Raw genomic sequence first — 26251 nt, 5'->3', positions numbered from 1 at the left:
AGTTGTAGTTAATGTTTTTTTTTTTTTTGTATCAGTTGCATGTTTCTTTTGTTTTGTAACTTTTAATCCATTAGTCATATGATCCTTCACATAAACTACTAATCAAGTTATTTTTCCATAATAAAAGGAGTTTCAAGTTTCCATACAGAAAACCAACCAAGTTTCTTGATCATGTATGTACTAGTCATGTATATATATCATGAAAAATGAAACAGAGTGGGGGTATATATATAACCGAGTTTAATAATGAAAGAGAGTGGGGTTATAGATAGATTATACATTACACAAATTATAAACTGCCAAATAATTACGATTACGAGTATCATATATACCGATGGGCACGGATACCTCGGCTTACATACGTTTTGTGCATCTGAGTCAAAAGACTCGGATAAACTAAAAAAACCTCATTCGTTTAGTCGTTTAATAGCCCCCAGTTATAAATGATATAACAAATTTGTTGAGTGAAGTTGGAGCTTCCATACTTGTAGCGTGTCCTACGTCCTTCAGTATTTCCAGCTTCGACTTTGGACCCAGGTGCCTGTATTATACAAGTAGTCTTCATTTTTTTTTTAAACTATATTATCATTATATTTTAATAATGTTGAAATTATAATTAATCTTTAACTAAATTAGAGTTTAGATTGGAAAAAAAACTAATTATAATAATAATTACCTGTGTAGGTCGTGTGCCAAATGAACTGGGAAGATATTGTCTTTGTCTCCCTATAGTATCAGTGTTTCCTTCATATCAAATAAACTCATTCATATTAGATAAATGGATTTGCTAACTATAGGTGATTTATGATGACATGGATGATGTTTGTAGGAAGGTTATTGTTCTGGGCTTGTGGTTGATGAGGTGGATGATATTCATCATATCCTTGGGTGTTTGTGGAGAATGATGGTGAAAGATAGAGGTAGATAACAAAAGTTGGATGAATGATGAATTTAGTTAATTTGACACTATATAGTTTGGTTGTTTGTATAGGAAGGATGGATATATTACTGTTGTAGGTAAAAAGTGATTGTGTTAAAGATGGATGAAAAGCTGACATGCCATGCTGATTAAGATGTTCGTTAAATGAACATCTTGAACTGCTGCAAACAGTCTAACGAACTTGAATTGGTTCACTAGTTATGAACTTAGGTGTAGTTAATGAACTCCAACTTCATGAAATAATATATATATATATTAATTAGTTGTATATTTACCATAAAATTCAGGGGTGAACTTTTAATATAGAAATATACAAAAAAAATTTTATGCACGTTAAGTGAAGACCTAAGGGCTTTGTTTAACATTTTCATATATATATATATATATATATAATTCACGTAAAAATAAGTTTAATTAATGAGTATTAAACATTAATTTTGATTATTTAGTGAACTTTGAGTTTATTAAATGCAACCATAACTAATGTCTTAGAAACATTATATAGTTAGCAAATCTCAAACAATAGATGAGATATTGTTTAATTACTGCATGCAGTTGATCTTGATCACAATATTAATTCGCTTTTAACAATTAATTCCGTTATATTTATTTGAGACAGATCAAATATTTATTGTTAAAAATCTTGTAAGTATTTGTATTGGTACGTGATTTGGTGGGATATACGTACTGATATTTGGCATTCCAATAGTTGGCCGGCCGGATATTGGCGTAGCCACTAGCTAGTTTGATATCTATATTATTTGTATCAGTGGCAAAGAGTGGAGGAGTAGTTTAATTTCACATGCAAGGAATAAAAATAAGATAATTTTCGCCAGTAAAAAGTACGTGGAGTGCGTCGTTGTGCTCAAAAAGAAATTTCATATGCATATATGGAATTAATTAATTAATTAATTGGCACCTGATCTAGAAGAGGAAAGTGAAGATCAGGTTTCTCCGAAAGCAAATACTCCACCAATTCTTGTTTTTCTTTCTTGCATCTATCTTCCTGCAACCGATCACAAGCAATTACTACTAATTAATTACACGTACACGATTTATTAAATCCGATTGACGGGAACACTAAATAATTACACACGATTTATTAAAGCTAGCTAGCTAGCTAGCTTAATTACCAAATAATTAAGTTAGCGCCAACAACACTAAATATAAAAACACGTACGTATAGTACGTACCGCAATGAATCCTCGTAGAAAGAAATCAGGTAGACATTTAGCAACATCAATTTTGTACATAGACAACCTGCACAATGTCTTCAGTCCGTGGGGGTTTTCGGGTTCCAAAACATCCACAATATTCATCCCTAAGTTCTTCAATAACTCCCGTTTCTGATCCTCGGTGAACACAATCCCACTACTCACAATCACCACCTTTTCTATACTACCGGTACTAGTCGCCGCCATCCTATACACCACAAACCCCCCATAACTTATTCCGTACACCGAGTATTTCTCCACTCCTAGTTTCTTCACTGCAATGCACACACACTTAGCCTGGAACGTGTCGCTACGCTCTTTACTTGTCGAGAATGATTTACCAAAGAACACAAGATTGGGTATGTACACGTTGAAATGACATGTCAATTGAGCCACCTTTTAATTAATGATTTACGTACGTGTCATTTTAAAAGTCACTACAAAAATTTTGTCATCCGTACGCACCACCTTTTAAAAATGCGAAAAAAGTTTACCAAGTTTTTCGTGCCTAAAAATGTGTACAAATAGTCTACACTAAAACGTGAAAAAAAAAGTTACAAGTTTCACATTTATAAGTTTTACACGCTAATAAGTGTGTACAATATTATATTTGTACACGCTTTTAATTGTAAAGATCATTTCTTCGCGGGTGATTTCTACTATATATACGCACTATAAAAATCATTTTTTCGCGGGTGATTTTTGCACAAGTGCGAAGAAATCATTCGCGGAAAAATGATCTTCACACTTATAAGTGCATAAAATATAAAGTTTGTATACACTTATTAGTGTGTACATTTTTTTTCACACTTTTAAATGTGAAAATTTTTGAATTTGTACGCGCTTATTGATGTAGACATTTTGTACACTTATAAATGTGTGAATGGTCCAATAATATTTTACGCACTTTTCAAAATTGCGTAGAATAAAGTATGTAGAATTGCCTAATTTATTGTAGTGAGTGTTACATTCATATATAACCAGGAGAAAATTACATTTTTAGTCTCTCAAGTTGGCAGGATTTTCAGTTATTGCCTTTAAGTGAATTAATTACAGAAAAACCCTGAAGTTGGTCAAATTTTTCACTTTTTACTTTATGACTAACTAGCTCCGTTAAGTGAGGGGCAAATTCGTCAATTCACCATGATCCTTTCTTTTTATTCTTCCAAACTCAAACAAAAACCCAAATATTGAAAAATACAATGACCGGAAAACGAAATGATAACTGAAAAACACACACCGAGCACACGTGAAACGACACAACTCGGTTAATAGAAAAATAAGAAATTTTTATTTATTTATATTATACCCCCACTGTGCCGCAGTGTGGTTGAGCACTCTCCACTGCGCCGCAGTGGAAAGTCTCGAACCTGCGCGAGAAAAACCCCACTGCGCCACAGTGGGTTGGGCACACTCCCACTGCGCCGCAGTGGGAGAAAAGGCATTTGTGAGTTCAAACAAGTTTTAGACATAGAAATAAACTTAATAAAAGTAAAACTAGTTATAAAAGACAATGCACCAAAAGTTAGAAATTTCGGCATGACCCATTCGTAAAATCATCATCTAAACCTGTTACGGATTATTAGTTTACCAAAACACATTTAATCATGATCAATACATCACTACTACAAAACGACCCATTGGAAGTACCCCAAAAACTCGGGTCTAACACTAGACATCATAATAATTTTCCAAAAAGACATAACAAGGGTACAATGAGCCGATAGTTCAGAGGGGGTCATTAAGGGTCCTATTACCAATACCATTATCCGCATTTAGCTAAAGCAAGCATATCCATTAAGCAACTTTAACTTCAATCTTTAGATTATTTAACTTTCTTCCGCATCCGGGACAACCTATAAAAAGGGTAAACAACTAAAAAGTAAACAAAGCTTAGTGATGTGACTAATTTATACCCATTACCCACATCCTTATTGGCCTGTTTCTTATGTGTTTTAAGTCTATTTCATGTGCATTTGGCGCATTTATGGCGTTTGTTAGTGGTTTCAGGCACTAGACAGGTTACGTGCTTATTTGGTACATTTTCGGAAGACTTATTGGCCTTAAAGATGAATCATAACTGAGAGTTGTTCAAGGAAGAAGAAATGGCGAGTTTAAGATCGTAAAAGAAGATTTCCACATTAATCTTGCCACTGCGCCGCAGTGGAGGGTGCACATGCTCACTGCGCCGCAGTGGGTATAGTTGTTCTGAAAGAATTTGATCAGAAGAAAAAGGATGTGCCGCAGTGGGAAGGAATATAGCCACTGCGACGCAGTGGTTGGAAGTCAACTGGGGTGTCCACGTCAAAGTTCCGACTGCGCCGCAGTCGTGGAAGCTCAAGATGACTGCGCCGCAGTCAAGTGAAAGAAAACTGTACACCAAGTCAGAAAAAATAGACCGCGACGCAGTGGACGGCTATATAGTCATTGCGCCGCAGTGAGAGGTCGGTCAACAAGGTCTTTTAGGCCGACTTATGCATCAGTTTTCAAGGGGGTATAAATACAAACCCTAGGACGAATTTTCCATCATCAAAAATCTTTCTAGGAGCTGTTCTACAAGGTTTCTTTTTCCTCCAATCAAGATTATTTCTTAGGCGGATTCGTTGAAGATTCACGGGCACCCATCTAGATCGTATCTACTTATTGTCTTGCATTTTATTTTTCTCAAACGATTGGTACATCATGTTTCTCTTCTATTTTATTCATTATTGTGAATTGATCATGAGTGGCTAAACGTTTAATCATCCACCTTGATGAAACTAGACGGATAATGTGATTGCAATATTTTTAATTCAAAAAGGGTTTATTTAATTATCGTTGTTCTGTGATCTTGATGATGTTAACTCTTTTCATTAATTAATTTTGATATTGGTTGCATATGATTCTTCGTTGATGGTACCAGTTGAATGTGTATGTGATTTTAAAACGGTTACTTGTCTATAAGTAATTATCACTAGTTCATGGTATGATAGTGAATATCATTTTAAGAAAAGATTAATTTTGTCAACGTGATTGATATCGGTTGGTGGTACCACGCTATTGTCACATAGGATCAATTGACAATTTGATAGTCAATAAAACTGATTGTTAGAAGAATTATCTTAGTCTTGGTGGTACCGGCTTGGGTAATTCGACTAGTAGTTAGATGATTTGATAATTTGTTTACAGTTGGTGGTACCACGTGAGTATCTCATTCTTGTCACGACTATCTTTAAACTCTAGAGAATTTGTTCTTCATTAAATGCAATCACATTTGAAGTCGAGGAAAGTCAAGGTGGATGACTTTTAATTATATTGTCTGAAGTTTTTTTTTTTAAATTTATGCAAGTATTTTGCAAACCAATTTACTTTATTTGTCAAAAGGATTTTCGAAGCAACACCCGTTTTCCAAACCATTTCATAAGCAACTAATCATTTCCAATCCCTGAGAACGAACTCAGACTTACCTTTTAACTATATTACAAACGATCGGGTTCACTGCCCGTGAGTGCGTAGTAGTGAGTTTTTGGGTAGTTTTAGTTTTATAAATTTAAAGCTCGATTTTGCACATCAAGTTTTTGGCGCCGCTGCCGGGGATTGTGTGCCGAATTAGTTGTGAATTAAGTGGTTTGATCCTTCCTCATGCGTGAGGAAGTTATTTGCTTTATTAGTTTAGATTTGTTTTCTTGAATTATCACAAGTGCATTTGACGTGTGGTGTTAGTTGTTTTTTGCAGGATTCTTTAATAGTTGATGATTTTGCGTTCTTCGGGGAGACCGCTTTTTAGTCCATTGAAGACTCCACCTAGACGCATGATCAACTTCACAGCACTATCGGATTCGGACGAAGAAGGCTTCTATCTAGAGGAATTCTTTGAGCTTGCACTTGTGAAAGAAGAAATGGGTGACAATCCACCGAGATATCCAAACGACATCCGGTATGGTGACCGAACCCGAACCATTCCTACGGCTCGTGGTTCCGCCATTAGACCACCGGGTGTTGATCAAAATTTCAACTTGAAGCCCAACCATCTTAAGAGCATTGAAGAGCAAAAATTTGATGGTAAGAAGAAATGGGATCCTTATAAGCATTTGGAGAGGTTTGAGAAGTTAGCTAGGCTTTATCAATATGGACAAAACCAAATGAGTGCAGTCAAACTTGAAACCTTTCCTATCACTCTCACCGGAGATGCCGAAGATTGGTTCAATGATCTTCCCGAGAATTCAATCACTACTTGGGATCAACTCAAAAAGGCTTTTATTGGAGAGTTTTATTCGGTTAGAACTCAAAGACAATTGGAGAATTTGATAAGGTCCTTTGTGCAAGAAGATGGGGAAGATGTTGTTGATGCATGGATCCGATTCAAGGAGATGTTGAGAAATTGTCCGGGACATGAGTTGACTAAGGAAAAGTATGTTGAGCTATTCTTTGATGGATTGAATAAGGGTTCCAAAAGAGAAATGGGATATGCTTTTGGTGGAAGTTTTAGTAAGATACTCCAAATGAAGGTTATGACATTTTGGAGCGTATGGTGAAGGATAATGCGGCCATGGATGATAAGAGGTTTGTGAAGAATGAAAGCCGATTTAAGCAAAGTAAGATTGCAAGAGCAGACGGAAGCAACAGTTCTAGTGTCATTGATGAGATTCAAGCTTTGTCGGCAAGAATGGATAAAGGATTTGCTAATAAAGAATCACGGTTTGGATATTTAGAACGAGATGTGAAGGTGCTTGCGGATGGGTGTGATCATTGTGGAGAGACACACTATTCAGAAGAGTGTCCCAACCGGGGACCTGAAGATGTTGGTTTAGGGTTTAGGGTTTAGGGTTTAGGGTTTTGTTCAGAATCAGCAAGGAAGATTTCAGAGAAACACCGGTTTTCAGAATCGGTCATCAGGTAACAATTCTTATAACTCTTCTTTTCCTTCTAATTCTTCTCGTTTTTCTGGTAACAGGTGGCAAAGGAGCAATTATCAAAGTCAGCCACAGCTGCAGGAGACTCAGCAAAGTCAAGGATCGGGTTCTTCCTCATCTACTACCGATCCTAATGCCGAGCTGAGAGAAATGATGAAGCAGATGATGAGCAATCAGATTTAGACAAACACAAGTATCCAGAATATAAGGGAGGATACTAGGGAGTTGAGTGAGAGGCTAGACAGGATTAATGGTAAAGTGGAGATGAATGCCAAAAATCAGGATATTAATTTTAAGGATCTTGAAAGTAGGATGATTGCTCTCACTAGGCCCCAGGGTGCTTTGCCTAGTAACACCCAGCAGAATCCGAAGCAGAATCAAGGGTCTAATAATGGTCAGAAGTACACTCCACCGCCTGTTTGTCAGGAGAAAGCGAAGGCCATTACTACTCGTACAGGTAGATCCTATGCCCCTCCTCCTAATCCTAATGTTATTGTTTCAGATGTACAGGATACAAAAAATGAAGAAGCTGAAGATGTTGATGAGGAGATTGTGATGGAAGATCAACCGACTGTGAAGACTCCGGTAAACTCCACCGAAACCGGCGGTGACACCTGAGGCCAAGGCGTATAAGCCTAAGATTCCCTTTCCCCAGAGGTTCAGGAAGGCCAAATTGAAGGAACAGTATGACAAATTTGTTAACATGATTAAAAATGTTCATATTAATGTGCCTTTAGTTGATTTGATACAGGGAATGCCAAACTATGCAAAATTTATCAAGGAACTTGTTACAGACAAAGGAAAGATGGATGAGGTAAAGGCGACATATCTCAATGCTGAGTGTTCTGCTATCTTGTAGAATCAACAGATTTCGCCTAAGCTTGAGGATCCAGGGAGTTTTCTTATAACTTGTTCTATTCGTACTTTGACTTGTAAGGCATTGGCAGATTTAGGTGCAAGTATTAATTTGATGCCTTACTCAGTTTGGAGTAAGTTGGCTTCCGGTATTTTGAGACCTACTCGTATGAGTATAAGACTAGCTGACCACTCTTTTCAGTATCCCATTGGGATTGCTGAAAACATGACTGTCCAAGTAGGTCATATAGTTTTTCTTGTTGATTTTGTGATCCTGGAAATGGAAGAAGACACTAAGGTACCCTTGATTTTAGGTAGACCATTCCTTAACACCGCGGATGCTATCATCCGGGTGAAAGATAAGGAAATTTCGTTGGGTGTGGGTACGGATAGGATAGTGTTTAATATTGAACGATCTATTAAGCATTCTTACTCAACTGATGAATCCTGTTTCAGGATTGACGTAATTGATGATGCATTAGATCAAGAATTTCAGGAATTCATGGAAACAGAAGTTGATGAAGAGCTCGTGTGCTTAGGAGCTGGAGATATTGGTGATGATGATTTGTTTGCAGAGGTGATGGCACTTAACATAGATGAGACACCTCCAGTAGATGAGAGCTTTGAAAAGGTTGTTGCTGATGGAAGCTCGAGGGTAACAAATTTGGTTGATGTACCACCTACTGATCTAGAGCTTAAGCCATTGCCTTCACATTTGGAGTATGCATACTTAGCAGGTAAATCCTCTTTGCCCGTTGTTATCTCGTCTGCACTTTCGAGTGACGAGAAAAATCTTCTTTTGGCCGTGCTCAAAGCTCATAAGCGGGCTTTTGCTTGGAAGACTACCGACATTCCAGGTATTAGTCCTGATTTTTGCATGCATAAGATAGATTTTGTTGATGATGTTAAGCCCGTTGTCCAGAGACAAAGGAGGCTTAATCCAAATATGAAAGAGGTGGTTAAGAAAGAAGTGATTAAACTGTTAGATGCAGGGATCATTTTCCCGATTGCCGATAGTTCTTGGGTAAGTCCCGTCCACTGTGTTCCCAAAAAGGGGGGCATGACGGTAATTGAAAATGAAAACAATGAACTTTTGGCCACTAGGATTGTCACAGGTTGGCGGGTTTGCATAGATTACCCTAAGTTGAATGATGCCACCCGTAAGGATCATTTTCCCCTCCCATTTATTGATCAAATGTTGGAAAGACTTGCAGGTATTGAATATTTTTGTTTCTTGGATGGGTTCTCCGGGTACTTTCAAATACCCATCGACCCGAAAGACCAAGAAAAGACTACTTTTACATGCCCATTTGGTACCTTTTCTTACCGGCGAATGCCTTTTGGCTTGTGTAATGCCCCAGGCACCTTCCAAAGGTGCATGATAGCTATTTTCCAGGACATGCTTGAAACCTCAATGGAGGTTTTCATGGATGATTTTTCGGTATTCGGGGATTCTTTTAGGTCTTGCTTGCATAACCTAGATAAGATGTTGACTAGGTGCGAAATGGCGCGTCTAGTTTTGAATTGGGAGAAGTGTCACTTCATGGTGACCAAGGGGATTGTTCTAGGTCATAAGGTGTCTAGGGCCGGGATAGAAGTTGATAGGGCAAAAATTGATGTAATAGCTAAGTTACCCCCACCCTCCAATGTGAAAGGGGTACGTAGTTTCCTTGGCCATGCCGGTTTTTACCGGAGATTCATTAAGGATTTTTCTAAGATTACTCATCCGATGACCCACTTGTTGGAGAAGGACGTTCCTTTTGTTTTTGATGAATCTTGTTTAAGTGCTTTTCAGGTATTGAAGGAGAAGTTGACTAATTCTCCCATTATGGTTGGACCGGATTGGAATTTGCCCTTTGAACTGATGTGTGATGCAAGTGACTATGCTGTTGGAGCCGTGCTTGGGCAAAGGGATGATAAGCATTTCAAGCCAATTTACTATGCTAGTAAAACCTTGAATCCCGGCCAGCAAAATTACACTACTACAGAGAAGGAGTTGCTTGCGGTAGTCTTTGCATTTGATAAGTTTAGGTCATATCTAGTACTAAGTAAAACTGTTGTTTTCACTGACCACTCTGCTTTGAAGTATTTGTTTTCTAAGCAAGATGCAAAGCCTAGACTAATTCGATGGATTTTGTTGTTGCAAGAATTTGATATTGAAATCAAAGATAAGAAAGGTGCCGAGAACTTAGCAGCTGATCACTTGAGCCGATTGGAGGAGCTTCAGGATGGGGAGATTAAGGATAACTTCCCCGATGAATATTTAAATGTCATTTCTAACTCTGATGAAGGTCCTTGGTTTGCTGACATTGCTAATTATTTGGTTGCAGGTGAAATACCAAATGATTTCTCGGGTCAACAGAAGAAAAAGCTCATATCGGATGCTAAGCACTATTTCTGGGATAACCCATATTTGTTTCGTGTTTGTGCAGATGGTATGGTAAGAAGATGTGTTGCAGGAGTTGAAACTAGGGAGATATTGGATGCTTGCCATTACGGGCCAACCGGAGGTCACTATGGTCCGTCGGTTACAGGTAGAAAGGTTTTTGACGCAGGTTTCTATTGGCCTACAATTTTCAAAGAGGCCCAAACGTTGGTCGAAACCTGTGACATTTGCCAACGACAGGGAAGCATCACAAGACGGGATGAAATGCCACAACAAGGAATTCAGGTATGTGAGGTTTTCGATATTTGGGGCATAGAGTTCATGGGACCATTCCCACCGTCTAACAAGTTTCAGTACATCCTAGTTGTTGTTGACTACGTGTCTAAGTGGGTCGAAGCCAAGGCTTTGCCTACAAACGACGCGAGGGTAGTCATTGAGTTTTTGAAACAGTTGTTTAGTAGGTTTGGTTGCCCTAGAGCCTTAATTAGTGATCGTGGAACACATTTTGCTAATCATCAACTAGATAAGGTTCTTAAGAAGTATGGTGTTTGTCATTACTTTTCAACTTCTTATCACCCACAGACCAGTGGTCAAGTGGAAAACACCAATAGGGCATTGAAAAGAATTCTAGAGAAAACAGTCGGGGATAACCCCAAGGTTTGGTAGAAAAAGTTAGATGACGCCTTGTGGGCGTTTAGGACCGCCTTTAAGACGCCGATTGGCACTACGCCATACAAGTTGCTCTATGGTAAGACTTGTCATTTACCAATTGAATTAGAGCATAAGGCGTATTGGGCATTGAGGAATTTGAACCTAGACATGATGGAGGCCGGTGAACTTAGGTTGTTGCAACTTCATGAGCTCGATGAGCTTAGATTAGGTGCATATGAAAACTCAAGACTTTATAAAGAGAAAACCAAAGTTTACCATGATAAAAGGATCCGTAGAAAGGAGTTCAAGGTTGGTGCAAAAGTTTTGCTACTTTTATCGAAATTTAAAATTAAACAACCAAAGTTAACTTCTAGGTGGATAGGTCCTTTTGTGATTAAACATGTGTATCCGTCCGGTTATGTTGAACTTTTTAAAAGGGATGGAAATGGGTCTTTCATTGTCAATGGGCATCGGCTCAAGTTGTATTTGGAAGAAGAACAGGAGGAGGGGACAATTGAGGAGGTTCCCATTTTTGATTCGAAAACTTGAATTGAAGGTCGAGCCTAGCTCACGACTCGTAAATAAATTAAGCGCTTCTCGAGAGGCAACCCGTGTTTGACTTTGTAATTTTTATTTTCTTTTGATTAGTTTGATTATATTTTATCAGGAAAAGTGCAGGTGCAATTTTGAGGAAAAACGGATGGAGGTACGTATGTTTTTCGAAATTTTTCTAAGGAAAAAAAGAGAGGACCGTGAACAGTGATTTTGTATTGCGGCGCAGTGGTGGTGAGAAAGGCCACTATGACGCAGCCTGAATTAACTGACCTTGTTCGTGTGTTTTTCACCCCACTGCGCCGCAGTGGGGGAGGTACTTGGTAACTGCGACGCAGTGTAATTTGACTGTGGTCGGAGGTATTTTTGAAGTCCACTGCGCCGCAGTGGACTCGTTGACCGGTCAACCAGGGGTACAGGGGGGATAAGAAACCAAGGAGTAGAAGTCTTTTTCACCATTCAAATTTAAACCCTTTTTTTTCTTTCTCTCTTGACTGAACGAAAGTTTTAAAAAAAAAGAGAGAAAAACCCAAAACACCCAAAAATTCCTTAAAATCTCCATCAAGGTTTGCATCTTTCTTCCTCTTTGTCTTAGATTATCATTCTACCTTCATTGTCATGGGTAAAGAGGTTAGATTTCTTTTCTCTTCCTTTTTATTTTTCTTTTAGTTTTAATTTCTGATTATTAGGTTTTAATTTTTAAATTAGTCAGTGGGTTTTGTTAGTTTGGAATGTTGAGGCTAATGGTGTGGGTAATTCCATGAAGTTAACACCTATTCATCCGGATTTAGGTCGAGATCAACCTAGGCTTTTGAAAATTTAGGACTTTTTGATGAATAAGTGTGGGGAGGATTAAGGATTGATTATGAGTTGATTATGACTTGTTGATGCTACTGTGATGATTCATTATCCCCAAAAAGTGGGCTTGCTGTCGTGTTATCAGGATGAACTTACCCAGAAAACAGGGTCACTGCGACGCAGTGATGGCGAGTGTATGCCACTACGCCGCAGTGGTTTCCTTGTGACCCGCACGTGACCTAAACCTCACTGCGACGCAGTGAGGAAGTATGTTAGTCCACTGCGCCGCAGTGGGATTTTACTGCCCAGATTTCCCTTTTTGTTCTTGATTGAAAATTTAAGTTTTCCATATCCGTATCTTATGTTTTTTTGTTTAACTGGTTGTGTTTGCAGACAGCAGAACAAAGACGACAAATGGAAGTTGGGCAAGGAAGTCGAGGTTCCTGATTTAGTCTTCGGAGAGGATGATATGGATGAGGTGCATACATATTTGGAGTTCAATGGGGCTAGACAACCTAATAAAAACACATTCTTAAACAAACTCTACTCACTTCATAGGCAGGTAGTGTGTCCTCCAAAGTATCTTGATCCTATCTTTGCTCAAGGTTATGGGGTGCAGGCTAATATTCGTAGATGGTTTAAAATTGAGGTTCCAATCGGCGATAGGACGGTTAATTGTGATATGTGGCATAATATTTTCAACAATAGGGAGCCAGTTTACCGGGAACTTTGTCTTGAGTTTGATTCTTCATTGAGATTGACTAAGGATTTGAATAAAGTAAAAAATATTTTTGAAGAAAGGATTGTGACATTTTTCTGTGGGGGTGAGCCGAGGAAGCTATCTATTCCTGAGTTTGGATATTATTGTGGTATGTACACTAGGGAACAATTGGATAATCAGGAATTCAGGGGTTTGTTGAGAAAAGGGTTGTTTGTGAAATAGGATATCGGGGACCATGAGTCAATATCTCAGTATTGGACTCGAATTTCAGGGGGACACGAGTGGCCTTCTGGTGGCTCTGTTAGTGTGTCAAAGATTAGAAGTGTGAAGCTGAGGTTATTACATCGTATGATAGTCACTTTTCTGGTACAAAGATCAACACACTGGGATAAAGCTTATCAACTAGATCTTTGGTTGATTAAGTTATTCACTGAGGGAGCACCGAGGAGATTTGCTCTGGCCCCGATAGTAGTTTTGGATAGAATGGTGAATCATTCGGATTCAAAGTTGGTGCTTGGGCATTTTATCACCGGAATTTACAAAAAAATGGGAGTTTTTCAGTTGGATGAATGCCAAGAAGATTTGTCGATGCAGGTTAAACAAGAGCACTTGACTGAGAAGGAGTTGATTATAGCGAAGATTGTGAAGAAGCCGAAGAAGAATGAGCAGGCGAGGTTATTGGAGGATGCAGGTGCTATTGGTGCAACAACCTGATTGTGGAGGATGAGGAGATGGATGATGCTCCTGAGGAGCAGCCTAGGACTCGCGCTCGTACTATACCTGTCCCTAGTTCTTTTGATTTCATATTACTTGGGCAGACGGTCCAGAACATTTACGAGGACCAGCAGCAGAGTCGGAGGGCTTTTGATGAGTACCAGCGCCGCATGGACCAAGAGATGACATGGATTGGCTCACGGCAGTCCCATACTGACTACACTCTCGGGTACTACCAGCCGATGTGGCAAGCCCAGTTTGAGGGACGAGAGTTTGTCAGACCAGCTGAGATTCCTCCTTTCAGACCTCCACCCGTCCAGGTTCCTGAGTATCGTCGGGGCGGCGGTTCTTTCTTCTCCATGACTGCCCCGGGGGTTATGTCACCCCGGCCCCATGTTTCAGGAGGATCTCCTCATGAGCCAATCCAGTTTCAGGATACTGGTGCTTCTTCTTCTTTGGCTGGTGGTTTATTTGCAGGTACTGGAGCAGGTTTTGCTGATTTTACCAGCGGTGCTGGAGGCTTTGCAGCTGGAGGTGGCTCAGATTCAGGATCAGGAGGCGTGCCGGAACAGACTACCAGCTGGGTAGATGATTTCTTTGGACCACCGGGCGCTTCTTATGGCTATCATGGCCAATTTCAGTGATTATGACGTTGATGATGGTTCCCATCCGGTACCGTGGGGTGGAACCATATGGTGATTTTATGACATTGATATCTGGATGACTGTTCGATACATTATTTCTCTTTCCTTTGGTATCCACCCTGCGGGGTGATGAGACTGTGTACTTTGATATTTTTATGTTTGTTTGTTTGTCTGATTGCATGAACAGTAGAATAAGTATTTGTCTGAAATTTGCTATGGTTTAGTTCTAATGCAATGTGCAGCAGGTTATTCCATTTGATAGCTATAGCTCAACTCAAGTGTGGGGGGTGGCCCCTTGGATTCTCTTCTCATCTATTCTATGGCATCAATGTGTTGATTGTGTGATGGTGTGCGTATGCTGGCAATAAGTTCAGCGCCATATTTGTATTGCTATGTTTGATGCACACACTACTCTCGCACCTTCCATTTTGGCACAAGTTGTTTATCCCGCCAACCAAAGTGTCCTTCCTACTTCGGAAGTGCCATTTGTGACACGGGGTCGATAACTTGTTTCAAAACAAAATGTGTCCTTATTCCGGTATGTGCTTTTATTTTTCTATGTCGCTTACCCCTATTTACTTTTGATTGACCGATATGGACATTGAGGGCATTGTCCATCTTAAGTGTGGGGGGTGGCAAATAGGTTTAAGCTACCGGGTTTATCATTTTTGTTGTTTTGCCATTGAGATTTTTTTTATCAGTTTTGTTGATGTGTCCCTCTCGTAGGCCTTTGGATCCTATCTAGGGGTATGAGTCTCTCTTTTGAACTCTTAACTGTGATGTGCATGTTTAAAACTGGTGATATTAATTTGGCGGAATAACAGAAATTGATATTATTTTTAAAACTTGAGTTGAACTTGTCCTTGTGGTAAATTGCTTTTGACACTTAATTGATTACTTATTAAGAAATTTTACTACAAACTGTTTCCTTGACAAAAATTTTTAATTGGCGAAGTGTGTCCTGAACAGTTATTTGGCTAGTCCTTCGGGATTGATAACATTACTTGCATACTCATATATATCCAAAACACCCGATTGTGAGATTTCATCATTTCATATATAGTGTGTCAGGTGACGGTTTTGGTTTGTTTGCTTCGTAAATACGTCCCTTTCTTAGACTCTTGGATTTATTCAGGAGTAAGGGTTTTCATTTTGATGCCCTGCATTAAGATGTGCGTGTTTAAGTTTTTTCTTAGCCATTTCCGGGTTCTTTTCTTGATAAGAGTATACCGGTGATGTGTTGATTCTAGAACTTGGCCTGGTGATCGTGACAAGTACATTGGATGACGAATTGACATTTAGGTTTGACCATACTTTTTATTTCCTTCTTTTCATTTTTCTTTTGTATATCCATTTTCCTAGTATACAACCTTATACATATACTTGTCTATATTCACACAATTTTCTTTTCTTTTATACCTTAGCAATATACACACATATACATCACTATAACTTACCTTTCCATTGTATAAATCCACTTATTCATGTAAACTTTACCTAATTATACCGTTAGTCTAATCTGGGGGGCCATTGATTGTCATTGGTTTGTTTGGATGGTTTGGGAGAGTTTCAATGGGGTAAGTTATTGAAGATTGTCTTGGATTGTTCAAACAAAGAAAGTGAAGTGTTATAGGCATGTTTATCATTGTAAGAGGGTATCTACTAGTAGAGTAAAAATGGTTCAAAAAGAATAAATAGAATTGAAAAAACAGAAAGAAAAAAAAAAAGAGGAAAAGAAAGAACTTGGGCTACTAGTAGGTACTTCTCAACTTTAAATGTCTAGAAAGTTGTTGTATCATTAATTTTGGAAGATTTGGTTGATTATAAGTTGTTTGAAGTTGATACACTACAATGGTGTCAGGCTTGCTTGGTACTTTGGAGGTGTTCTCGGGATAACATCTTATGGGTTAGTGATTTGTTGGCAATCAATGGTATGGGTTGATTAGACTAATTTGTTCATATTCATTATAACTTATACTATAAACTCTTACCTTTCACTTTCAATCAATAAACTTCCCATATCCTATTGTACATATTCCTTTTACATAGTTTTAGTTTACAACCACCCTTAATGCCTATTTTGACGATGTACTTGATCCTTGCGCCTTAGTGGTGGAGTGACGATCCTAGTTCAAGCCTATGGTAAAAGAGTATACATCACGACTGAGCTATGAGTGATTCTTCATATGTTCAACCCCGAAAGTAAGTTTGTTGGAGTAAAATGATATTGATAGGATCGTTTGTTTTCATTTATGCTTAGTTGATTATCGAGGCTTGCGGATTGTTCAGGTATGGTCAAACATTTCGAGTTTTCATTTAAGATTAAAATTGCTTCACCCGTTTTTTTTGTCATTTGACATGCTTGGTGTTGCTTCTTTTTGATACTTGTCATTTGTTTGATAGTTTGATTGTCAAGGATTACTTTTTCTTAAATTCTGGATTTGCTTGAGGACAAGCAATGCTCAAGTGTGGGGGGATTTGATATGACTAATTTATACCCATTACCCACATCCTTATTGGCCTGTTTCTTATGTGTTTTAAGTCTATTTTATGTGCATTTGGCGCGTTTATGGCGTTTGTTAGTGGTTTCGGGCGCTAGACAGGTTACGTGCTTATTTGGTACATTTTCGGAAGACTTATTGGCCTTAAAGATGAATCATAAACGAGAGTTGTTCAAGAAAGAAGAAATGGCGAGTTTAAGATCGTAAAAGAAGATTTCCACATTAATCTTGCCACTGCGCTGCAGTGGAGGGTGCACATGCTCACTGCGCCGCAGTGGGTATAGTTGTTCTGAAAGAATTTGATCAGAAGAAAAAGGATGCGCCGCAGTGGGAAGGAATATAGCCACTGCGACGCAGTGGTTGGAAGTCAACTGGGGTGTCCAAGTCAAAGTTCCGACTACGCCGCAGTTGTGGAAGCTCAAGATGACTGCACCGCAATCAAGTGAAAGAAAACTGTACACCAAGTTAGAAAAAAATAGACTGCGACGCAGTGGACGGCTATATAGTCACTGCGCCGCAGTGAGAGGTCGGTCAACAAGGTCTTTTAGGCCGACTTATGCATCAGTTTTCAAGGGGGTATAAATACAAACCCTAGGACGAATTTTCCATCATCAAAAATCTTTCTAGGAGCTGTTCTACAAGGGTTCTTTTTCCTCCAATCAAGATTATTTCTTAGGCGGATTCGTTGAAGATTCACGGGCACCCATCTAGATCGGATTCGTTGAAGATTCACGGGCACCCATCTAGATCGTATCTACTTATTGTCTTGCATTTTATTTTTCTCAAACGATTGGTACATCATGTTTCTCTTCTATTTTATTCATTATTGTGAATTGATCATGAGTGGCTAAACGTTTAATCATCCACCTTGATGAAACTAGACGGATAATGTGATTGCAATATTTTTAATTCAAAAAGGGTTTATTTAATTATCGTTGTTCTGTGATCTTGATGATGTTAACTCTTTTCATTAATTAATTTTGATATTGGTTGCATATGATTCTTCGTTGATGGTACCAGTTGAATGTGTATGTGATTTTAAAACGGTTACTTGTCTATAAGTAATTATCACTAGTTCATGGTATGATAGTGAATATCATTTTAAGAAAAGATTAATTTTGTCAACGTGATTGATATCGGTTGGTGGTACCACGCTATTGTCACATAGGATCAATTGACAATTTGATAGTCAATAAAACTGATTGTTAGAAGAATTATCTTAGTCTTGGTGGTACCGGCTTGGGTAATTCGACTAGTAGTTAGATGATTTGATAATTTGTTTACAGTTGGTGGTACCACGTGAGTATCTCATTCTTGTCACGACTATCTTTAAACTCTAGAGAATTTGTTCTTCATTAAATGCAATCACATTTGAAGTCGAGGAAAGTCAAGGTGGATGACTTTTAATTATATTGTCTGAAGTTTTTTTTTTTTAAATTTATGCAAGTATTTTGCAAACCAATTTACTTTATTTGTCAAAAGGATTTTCGAAGCAACACCCGTTTTCCAAACCATTTCATAAGCAACTAATCATTTCCAATCCCTGAGAACGAACTCAGACTTACCTTTTAACTATATTACAAACGATCGGGTTCACTGCCCGTGAGTGCGTAGTAGTGAGTTTTTGGGTAGTTTTAGTTTTATAAATTTAAAGCTCCATTTTGCACATCACTTAGCGAATAATCTTGCATACGTTTATACATACGAAGGATGGCACGTACAAGGACTATTACATGTAACCTATGACACCGTCATGCCACATTTACATGCTCACCTTGCACACTAATCACAATATATGGATCCATATAAGCTAAACAATCATAACAATCATATCTATCGGGATTCTTAGGCCCCGGAGGTTCTTAGGCCTCATATCATATCAACTATCAGGATTCTTAGGCCCCGGAGGTTCTTAGGCCTCATAATCACAGTGCCCCACATGGGCTTATGCCGCATCAATTACCACACATGGATAAATAAATAAACTTCAACATGATGTGGTCAACACCACACATGGATTTACAAACTTCAACATGAAATGGTCAAAACCACCATGGACAAAAGGCTTCAACATGATGTGGTCAATTGTTCCAACCTATATATAACCGTATGCAAGAGTACTCACCTCCTCCGCAACAACCAAAATCATAAATCAAGAAGACCGCATGAACACAAAACATGTATGCTTCAACCTAGCAACAAATCATAACGCATAAAGGATCATCAATCACATACTAGACCATCTAGCCATAATCAATAGCATCTCAACACCCAACCCATCATTTACAAATCTTATATTAATCTTGGGTTGTTTCACATAACATGTATCTCTTATATTATTTTCAATTGGCCAAGAGTTACTTTCGTATCAAAATCGTCATTATCATATTTGACCTAGCAGACTTCAAACAAGTATAACTCAAGTTCTAATTACTCTTTTAACATGATTCCAGTGGCCAAACTTTCATGACACATACACCTACCTTTTATCTTTAGTGACCAATATGTGAATTGTCCTTCAAAGTTGACTTCTGGTCGTTTTAAAAATCAAAACTGCTGCTGCTAAACAGCTTTGACCCTACTGACTTCAAATGACCATAACTTGAGTTCTACACCATATATTGACCTCATTCCAGTGGCCACTTCTTCTTAACACATTTAGGTACATTTTATATTCAGTGACCAAGATATGAATTAACTTTCAAGAATGTGTTTTACCCGTTTTAATGACAGACATAGATCAGTTTTGCTGAAAAATCAGCATTGCGCCTATGAATTCAAAAATTCATATCTAGAGTTCTACTTCGTATTTTTAACCCATTCCAGTGGCAAAATTTACTTAACACAATAACCTACATTTTATTTTTAGGACTCTGACAAGTAAAAATTCTGTCATGGGGGTGTTTAACTCGTTTCAAACTCAGGGACAGAATCTGTCCAACATTGTTCTTACTAGTATTCATCAAAACCTTCATGCAACCCAATTAAAAACCCTAAATTTTATTAAATTACAATAACCCTAACTTGTATTATAGCAATTAACTCATTTTTAAGAAAACCCCCAAATTTCTCAATTAAATTTAATAGCAAGAACCCTAATTCTTAAGGAAGTCAAAATTAGGTTAGAAAGTGTTTACCTTAATGGATGAAGGAATAAATCAAGGATTCAAATCATAATTTCTTCTCTATTTCCTTCATGATTTTCGGCCACCACCACCACCACACTCAAAACTCCAATTTTTTTAATTTCTTAGGTGATTGAAGATTATTATCATTGTTCTTGTTGGATTCTTGGATTTCGTGATTGAAAGAAAGAATGAAATCAATTAATTAGAAGTGAAAGAAGGTTGAAGAAGAGAAAGTAAGTGGGAGGTGATTCATAACTTAAGAGAATGGTTGGCATCCTTCTCATGATGCCACGCCCCCTTTCAATTTTTCATGGGTATTTTACCAGCTTTCCACTAAAGTTCCAACTAAATTAATCCCCTAACCAAAAATAAAATACTAGGAAACTATTTTAATGTTAAAACTATAAAAGGGGATTAATTTTTTTATCTTAAAAACTTTCGGGTGTTACAACTCTCCCCCACTTGGAACGGATCACGTCCTCGTGATCCAAGTCACGTCCAGCAACGACGGTAATTAGGACACCTCTTGAAAGCACACGTAAAACCCTGGCGGCATAAAATTTCATAAAACGAGAATTGTGAGAGATAGAATAAATTTCTTGGAAGTTTCTCGGATGATTCCAAACAATCAGTAATCTCGTCATCTCGAGCATGTATTCTGAATGAACCATTTAAGCAAGATCTGGCTTCTTCGCATGCAGAATCGTAAAACGCCTCTCCATATTATATATATAAAAAAAATGATCTTAATAAGTCTTACTCTTTTATCTACCTAAGATTCTTGCTGATCACGACCCTCTTTAAGTTGTTATCTTATCGCTTTGATTATCTCAGTCGATATCATGTCCATACTCATGTCATACAGCTCTAGTTACTACTCCACTTCTCTCCATAAATCAAAAGATCAACTTGTCCTTTTTCTTTAACATTTACTTCAAATGCATGAAGCAAAACGTGCATTTCTGCCAGAAACATTGAAGACGGAAACTCCATGCCTCACTACAACTTTCTCGACACAAATGTTGACTACCATTCCTGACTTGTGAGTATTCAAATTGGTAGGGTTTGCGCATTCTTCATCAAATGTTAAGCAACAACCAGATAAAATCAGATTGGTCTCTAGACGTCTTGAGAGATTTCGTAACCGTGTCCATCATGATGTGCTCCCATTTAACTTGAATGTTTCCAAAGATTGACATTTCCCATAAGACTTTTGGTGCTAGGATTTCGCTTATGCAAAAGTGTGGCAACTCTTAACATATTTCATAACCTTCTACTTCATTTCGGGTTACTAACATCCTTTCTTTAAATCTTGACACACCTTTGTTGTACCTGGCTAAAGAAGTATTCAGGTTTCATGGAGCAAATTCGCTTTGGTTTCGTTAAGGAGAGGATTCTAAGTTCTGTCATGACATCTAGTGAATCCGCAAAATTCTTTAGAAAATATTTCGTGTAATCAGACTCCTCGTTTGCTTAGGTTCTCATTGCAACAATCTCTTCGGGCGACACCAAACTTCGTAGACATAATCTTTCGAAAGAGTTAATCATTTTACTCGTCAGTTGTAACGAAAAGAAAATACTTTAAAACTCATATGATCAAAAACAAATCGTAAACTTGACGGTATATAGGTAAAACACGAAAATTTTAAAGTACAAACAACTCCGATTGATTCTAAAACGTGAAAGAAACAATTATTCTTGATTTCTTTTAGTAGTTCGTTCAACTTCTCATTCTTTTCTCTAGGCTCACTTCACATTCTTTCTAATTAATTCAGTCAACGGTGAGACTATCTTCAAGTGCAGAAAGTAAAGTGACATTTATCACCTGTCAATTACGAAACTTCTAATCTATATTGATCTTGTAGGTTGTCTCCACTTCATCACCGCACTATTCCAAGCCGAATCAACCTCAATCCCTCTTCTGGGTAATCACACGATAGAGATAATTTCACTTCTCTTAATCTGCTCATCTGACAATTTGACAGGGAAGTCTCCCTTTTTATATTATCTCCTTTACTTCGCGTAAACGAACTTAGCAGCCGTGTTGACTTTTAGAATAAACATTGTAAATGAAAACATTTACGATAACGGAAACACTTGAGTTTCGTAAGACTCATGAAAATTTGCAAAATCATGGATAAAATCGAAGAGCATAAATACAAATTCAAATTTCTCAAAACAAGTATAGATAGCATTTTCGGAAACATCTTCATCGCTCGTCTTAAGTTGATGATTAAAAGGAACGAAAATTCGTCTTAAAGTAATAAGAAGATCGAGTAGAACATGATTCTTGTCGACGGGTACTCTTCTTCAACTGTTACTTCTTTTAGCTCACGAAAGATAAACACACGCGCATAATGTCATCTTTGATTTGGTCAAAAAGGATAATTATACCACTCGGAAATGACTAGAACGAATAAAAATCAACAAGAAAAGACATTGAGGAATTTCCTGAACAACAAGGACATTTTCCATAGACCATGGTTTTCATTCGGCGTCGATGATCCAAACACATGAGACTAGACTATCATGCAACGATTATCAATACGTACGGGCGAAAGCACCAATAAAAGTCGACCGTTTCCTTTCTACTGCCAAAGACAATTACATTCACTCAAATATGGACATTCAACTAAGTCGCCTTTTCCTCTCACGAATTTCGGCATCGTTCACACTTAGCCAATCCATTCTCAAACATTGTACTACACGCTTGTGAAAGAAAAGAAAACAATTTGGCTCGAAGGATTCCCGATTAGGTTTCTAACTCTTATAACTACCATACTTATCATTTACCAATTCATTGTTACCATATTATCTCCATGTTCTCACTATGCCAATTCCAACTTAACTTCTATCATCATGCATCAAGTAGTCAAATACTCATTCAATAAAAACAGGTCAATCAAAGTCAAAATCACATTCACCATACTCCGTATGGTCTTTTATCATACACATAAATAATCATCGATATATTAGAATTTCTAAATTCTACGACTTTATACCAATATGTAACATGCATTCATTACATTAGACTTGTCAATTTAAAATGTTACTACTCAATTACTTTTTATTATACTTTGCATGGTCCTTCAACATATCATCTACGCAAATTTAATTAGACTATGAGTCTCCAACTCTACAATCTTATATTAACACACATTATGTGCCTTCATAACATTAATCACCCAATTTAAATCACATCACCGCACAACTGATTTTCATCGCCATATCTCGTATGGCCTTCTTAACACAATAATGATGGCACGGGTCTCACTACCCAATGGTCTTACACAAAATAACATCACACTTCATTCACATACATTCAACATTCATCAACTATTCAACATACTTTTTCCTTATAAGCGACAAACCATCTCTTAAACTTATAAATCACTTCAGCTTTTCACTTTTACGACCTCATGGCCTATTATTCAAACAAAACTTATGCTTTATCACATTCGCATACATTTCACGTTTATCATGTATTTATCATGTCTTCTTCTTTACTATCATCAAACAATATATTAAACTCCTAAACCAATCTCAAATTTTCAATTCTAACCATTCAATAAACTAGTTAGCATGCAAAGCTAATATTCTATCATACTTAGATATCAACTAGTAAAAACATAAAACAATTCACATTATCAGATAAGGTCTCCAACCTATGGCTTCACACTAACATACTTTCATATTCAACGGACTTAACTTGAGCTATTATAATATGTGATCATAATAATGTTGCAGTCATTATCATGACTACTTATTATAACACCTCAAGTGAACTGCGCTAAATACATCCATATGTCACTAGAAACCAAACTATGCACATAAGGTCAGGTCACATCTATGGTTTAAGTCTAGGTATCCGTGTAATAATAAAATACCTAAATCCCTTAAAAACCACGGCTCTGATACCACTTGAAACGACACAACTCGGTTAATAGAAAAATAAGAATTTTTTTTTTTATATTATACCCCCACTGCACCGCAGTGTGGTTGAGCACTCTCCACTGCGACGCAGTGGAAAGTCTCGAACCTGCGCGAGAAAAACCCCACTGCGCCGCAGTGGGTTGGGCACACTCCCACTGCGCCGCAGTGGGAGAAAAGGCATTTGCGAGTTCAAACAAGTTTTAGACATAGAAATAAACTTAATAAAAGTAAAACTAGTTATAAAAGACAATGCACCAAAAGTTAGAAATTTCGGCATGACCCATTCGTAAAATCATCATCTAAACCTGTTACGGATTATTAGTTTACCAAAATACATTTAATCATGATCAATACATCACTACTACAAAACGACCCATTGGAAGTACCCCAAAAACTCGGGTCTAACACTAGACATCATAATAATTTTCCAAAAAGACATAACAAGGGTACAATGAGCCGATAGTTCAGAGGGGGTCATTAAGGGTCCTATTACCAATACCATTATCCGCATTTAGCTAAAGCAAGCATATCCATTAAGCAACTTTAACTTCAATCTTTAGATTATTTAACTTTCTTCTGCATCCGGGACAACCTATAAGAAGGGTAAACAACTAAAAGTAAGCAAAACTTAGCGAATAATCTTGCATATGTTTATACATACGAAGGAGGGCACGTACAAGGACTATTACATGTAACCTATGACACTGTCATGCCACATTTACATGCTCACCTTGCACACTACTCACAATATATGGATCCATATAAGCTAAACAATCATAACAATCATATCTATCAGGATTCTTAGGCCCCGGAGGTTCTTAGGCCTCATATCGGCGCAGTTGGGGTATAATATAAAAAAAAAATTCTTATTTTTCTATTAACCGAGTTGTGTCGTTTCAACACGCACACACACACTTGACACACACACTTCGAGTTTGGAAACAAGGGTTTTTGGATTCGGAATTGCTTGGATCGGGATCGGTTTTGGCTAGATTTTGGTTGGATTTGAAATGCAATTGCTTTGTTTTGTCTTTCTTTTCCATTCAAACAAGTTTTTTCGGCGAGTCAAGTTTTTCTGGCGAACTCTAGATCAGATTTATTTTGTCTAGGGTTTATTCGCGATTGATTTCCAGGTCCATTGCAACATGTTTCGTGTTCTAATTCGGAGCTAATAAGAGATAAATCTAGATTTTAATTTTTCGATCATGATTTTCAAATTTCCGGCCGTTGTGAGTTTAGTGGACATTTCGTTTTCAGCAAAACCTAATGAATCTGGTTTGTGTTTGAGTGTGTGAAGAAGGGATCATGGTGAAACAACCTAATAGACGGTTGTTAGTCATAGAGTTAAAAGTGAAAAATTTGACCAACTTTAGGGTTTTTTCTGTAATTAATTCACTTAAGGGCAATAGCTGAAAATCCTGCCAACTTAAAAAACCAAAAATGTAATTTTCTCTATAACCGGCCTACTATCATTAGTTAGCTAGTCTCTCATTGATCAGTCACATGCACAAACCAATACATACATACATATATGAAAAGCTAGATAGTAAATAACATAACATTAATTATGGTTAAAAAGATATGGGGTGATAAATCCTTAGCCTCTGCTTAATTTTATAATGGAGTAACTATGTATATATAGATTCTGATTCTGATATTCCAAGGCCGGTCACCATTAAGGATTTTATTATAATAACAAGGATTATTTATTGTTGTTTCAAACAAATTTAGTTTTCATATTAATTAGTATTAATAGTTTTGTATATAAAATGATTCTTTTTTTTAAATTTACTCGTATAAATTGATATACTTTACAAATAGCTGATCGATCAAATTCGAATTTAATTAACAAATAAGAAAATCACTAGCAGATTTGAAAAAGGGTAAAAGATTAGTAATAATAATGGTGCAGACTGCAGTGGTTACCCTTTAAATTAATGAATTGCTTTGTTTTGGCAATTTGCCTTCAATAATACAAACTTCACTAGCTTGTTTCAATCAATCAATTACTTTTTGCGGTTTGATTAATTAATCATTAATTACCTGCAATGTGAATTGCCATTTGGAGTTTCCGCCATAACCATGAACGAGAACGAGGTTAGACTTGCTGGAACGAGGTTGATTCACAGCCCATACATGCATGGAAGTTTGGCCGCAATCATCCTGCAGATCGATGATGCATGGGGAGAGGTTCCAGTAGGAAAAGTAGAGTGATAACAGAAATTCAGTTAAGGTCACCGGAAAACGTTTGATGCTGGCATAGAGGGCGACGAGATGGTGGTAAATTATTAGCCAGAGAGATCCGGTGTTGGAGAGCTCCAT

The 26251-nt window shown here is 37.5% G+C and overlaps 1 protein-coding gene across 1 annotated transcript; it reads right to left on the bottom strand.

The window, feature by feature from the left end:
- Positions 1 to 417: 417 nt before the first annotated feature.
- On the bottom strand, positions 418 to 26251 carry LOC122588382. Its single transcript, XM_043760487.1, is given in 5 exon segments — positions 418 to 541; positions 677 to 744; positions 1860 to 1946; positions 2134 to 2550; positions 25973 to 26251. Coding segments are annotated over 5 exon segments (969 nt in total). The 3' UTR covers positions 418 to 423.

This window comes from Erigeron canadensis, chromosome 2, assembly GCF_010389155.1.
Source record: "Erigeron canadensis isolate Cc75 chromosome 2, C_canadensis_v1, whole genome shotgun sequence".
NCBI lineage: Eukaryota > Viridiplantae > Streptophyta > Magnoliopsida > Asterales > Asteraceae > Erigeron > Erigeron canadensis.
Note: the sequence above shows the minus strand (reverse complement) of the source record. Positions and strands in the feature narration are given on the sequence as shown.